Source organism: Poecilia latipinna, unplaced genomic scaffold, assembly GCF_001443285.1.
Source record: "Poecilia latipinna isolate Pla-1442-1.1 unplaced genomic scaffold, P_latipinna-1.0 Scaffold1633, whole genome shotgun sequence".
In the NCBI taxonomy this organism is placed as follows: Eukaryota; Metazoa; Chordata; class Actinopteri; order Cyprinodontiformes; family Poeciliidae; genus Poecilia; species Poecilia latipinna.
In genome coordinates this window covers 46,884-49,757 of record NW_015114249.1, presented here as the reverse complement: position 1 = coordinate 49,757, position 2,874 = coordinate 46,884, and the positions used below count along the sequence as shown (strand labels likewise).

At 41.7% G+C, this 2,874-nt stretch overlaps 1 protein-coding gene across 1 annotated transcript in view; it reads left to right on the top strand.

Annotated features, from left to right (window-relative positions):
* LOC106964176 (arachidonate 8S-lipoxygenase-like) overlaps positions 1-2,874 on the top strand; it is a 32,990-nt gene that overhangs the window by 12,565 nt on the left and 17,551 nt on the right. Inside the window, 6 exon segments of the mRNA XM_015059526.1 lie at positions 103-269; positions 349-492; positions 2,116-2,319; positions 2,403-2,449; positions 2,451-2,481; positions 2,531-2,718. Coding sequence (XP_014915012.1) covers positions 103-269; positions 349-492; positions 2,116-2,319; positions 2,403-2,449; positions 2,451-2,481; positions 2,531-2,718 — 781 coding nt within the window.

Here is a 2,874-nt window from a genome sequence, read left to right as displayed (position 1 = left end):
ATCGAACCTTTAGCTACCTTTGGCATTCTGTACTTTGCAGGTTGATCAGATTCAGACAGCATGGAGGGTCATTGTTAAAACATTAGTTGTTTTTTTTTCCAGATTATGTCTATGAGCACTGGAAGGACAACTCCTTCTTTGGCTACCAGTTTCTGAACGGAGTAAATCCGATGATGATCCGTCGCTGCAAAACTTTGCCTAGGAACTTTCCTGTCACTGATGACATGGTCTTCAAGAACCAGAACCAGAAACTGACCAAGGAGATGGAGGTAGCTAACTGATGGTCATCCATGTTTTTAGACTGTTAAACATCCTGCTAACTAACTTTCTGCTGAAATTTCCAAACAGAAAGGCAACATCTTTTTGTGTGACTACAAGATCTTGGATGGAGTGAAGCCAAACAACATAAAAGGGAAGGATCAGTACCTGGTGGCTCCTCTTGTTCTGCTGCACAAAACTTCTGATGACAAACTGATGCCCATTGCAATTCAGGTGAGGCAGTCGCCCAAATTTGGTCACTGGTGACGGTCTGGACAGCCACAGTCACATCACCCATCCATCCATTTTTTACTACGATTCTCCTTGCTGGGGTCACCAGGGCTGCTGGTGCCGATCTCCAGAGGTCAATAGGTGAGAGGCAGGGTCACTTGGACAGGTCGCCAGTCCACTGCAGGGCAACAGCCAAATCATATTTGCCTAATTTTAGACAAATATAAATGTTTATATTTTGAGAATTTACAGTTATTTAAAAGTGACTGTCTTTCTTCTAAGTTTATAAGGGCCCACCGTCCCTACAGAATGTTAATAAAAACAAAAAGGTTTACTCCCTTTGGGGGGGAGCTGTGATCTTCAATTTAGATAGTCTTAATTTTCACAGAACTTCTGTCTGTTAAAACACACTGCCTGCTACAATTAATGAGTGCCTCCTGTCTGTCCAGGCAGCTTACAGCATGGTTGATTCCCAATTAGCTGCGAACAATGGATCTTAGCCAACTTAAAGTAGCATTTTGCTATATTTGACATGTTTAGAACATTGTACGTTCATTAATATGAACTGTCCCATTTAAATAAAAGCAATAAATAAAAAATTTTCAAGACTCTGGTTTGCTTGCAAAGTTTCAGTTAGATATTCTGCTGCTGCAATAAATAAAAATGGTTTCACATCATAAATCATTAGTGTAGAAGGAGTCCTCTAAAAGTATGAAACATTGCTTATGGTTGGTAATGAGACAGTAATCGGAATCAGTCACTTCTGCAGTACTAAGAGAACAAAAGTACTCTGCTTTCTCCAGTGACACCGTGTCTAATACAACAGAGAAATACCACTGACCAGCTGAATATTCAAACTATAATTGTTCACATTGGAGCAAAATACGACATTTAGGAAAAAAAGACATTGGTCATTTATTAGCACAACTGGGAAGCTAAAAATTGTGTTTATGAGTTGGACCTATACAGCAGCTCAATGTGGAGATGAAAGATACGATAGACTGCCTACGATTAATACGGTAACTGGCTGATTAAAGTTCGCTCTGCCAGCTGTGGGACAATCACAGAATCTTCTGGCAGCGCTATCCTCTGTTTGGACGATGTGGACGCCATCTTTATAAACATGGCAAAATGCTGCTCCTCACAAACTTTTTTAATTTTATCAACAAGAACAATGAGCCGAGGATGATGGACCCAAAACCCTGAGTTCCTTTAATTAAATCCCAGATGGGTAGAGTTGGTTCTGGTTAATAATTAATTGAACATTGACCAACATTCTGATGCTTATTGATGTTTTTGATGATGGCACTCAATATAATTTCATGTTTGTCCTCAAATTGGTCACAGATGTTCTTGTGACTTTTTGGTTTTGTGTTTTGATGATGTAAAACATTTTGAAATGCCTTGTTGCTTAAAACGTACTACTCAAACAGACCTGGTTAGTTGACCTCTGATAAGGGAAGTTTTATCTTAAGCTTCATTGGCAGTTTGAGAAATTAAACTTGTTTGGACTGCAGGTCGTTAGGTCTGCTCTGTTCTACATGTAGCACTGGTTCCTTTAATAAGGCTCAGTATGGCTCAGGAAATGGAGCAGAATGAAGAGCATGTCCTGCTCTCCCCCTGCAGCTGAAGCAGTCTCCAGGAAAGGACAATCCCATCTTCCTCCCATCTGACACAGAGTGGGACTGGCTGCTGGCAAAAACCTTTGTGAGAAATGCAGATTTTAACGTGCATGAACTTAGTTCCCACCTGCTGCGCACCCACCTGCTGCCTGAGGTGTTCGCAGTGGCTCTACTGCGCAACATACCCATGATGCATCCTCTCCACAAGGTACCTGAAGCTCACTGGTTGATCATCAGTTGGAATGCTTTCACTGAAACTCCATGATGTTGCTAATAGCTGATCTATTTCAGCTTCTCATGCCTCATGTTCGCTACACTATGATGATAAATGTCCTGGCGTCTGATCTCTGATGACGGTGTTTTCAAAAAGGTAAGGAATAAAACTACAGTCAGGAACTACATCCATACCCTCCTTACAGACTGTGTCTCCTCCCTGGTTCACATCGTCTGGCGGTGAAGGCATGTTCACCATTTTGCAAAGAGCGCTGACCTCTGTGACCTACAGATCCCTCTGTCTGCCAGACGACATCTCTGACCGTGGGCTGGAACTTCTGCCCAACTTCTACTACAGAGATGATGGTCTGGATCTGTGGAACATCATCTACAGGTTGGACAGACTAACAACCATAAAGCATAGGGGCCATGGGGTTTTTTTTTAAATCTTCAACAAACTAACTTTTACTAACTTTTTTTTCTCCCTGGAAAGGAGATGAATGAAGGTTAGCCAAACGTTCACCAGGTACCAGAGATAAAGATGTTGAGG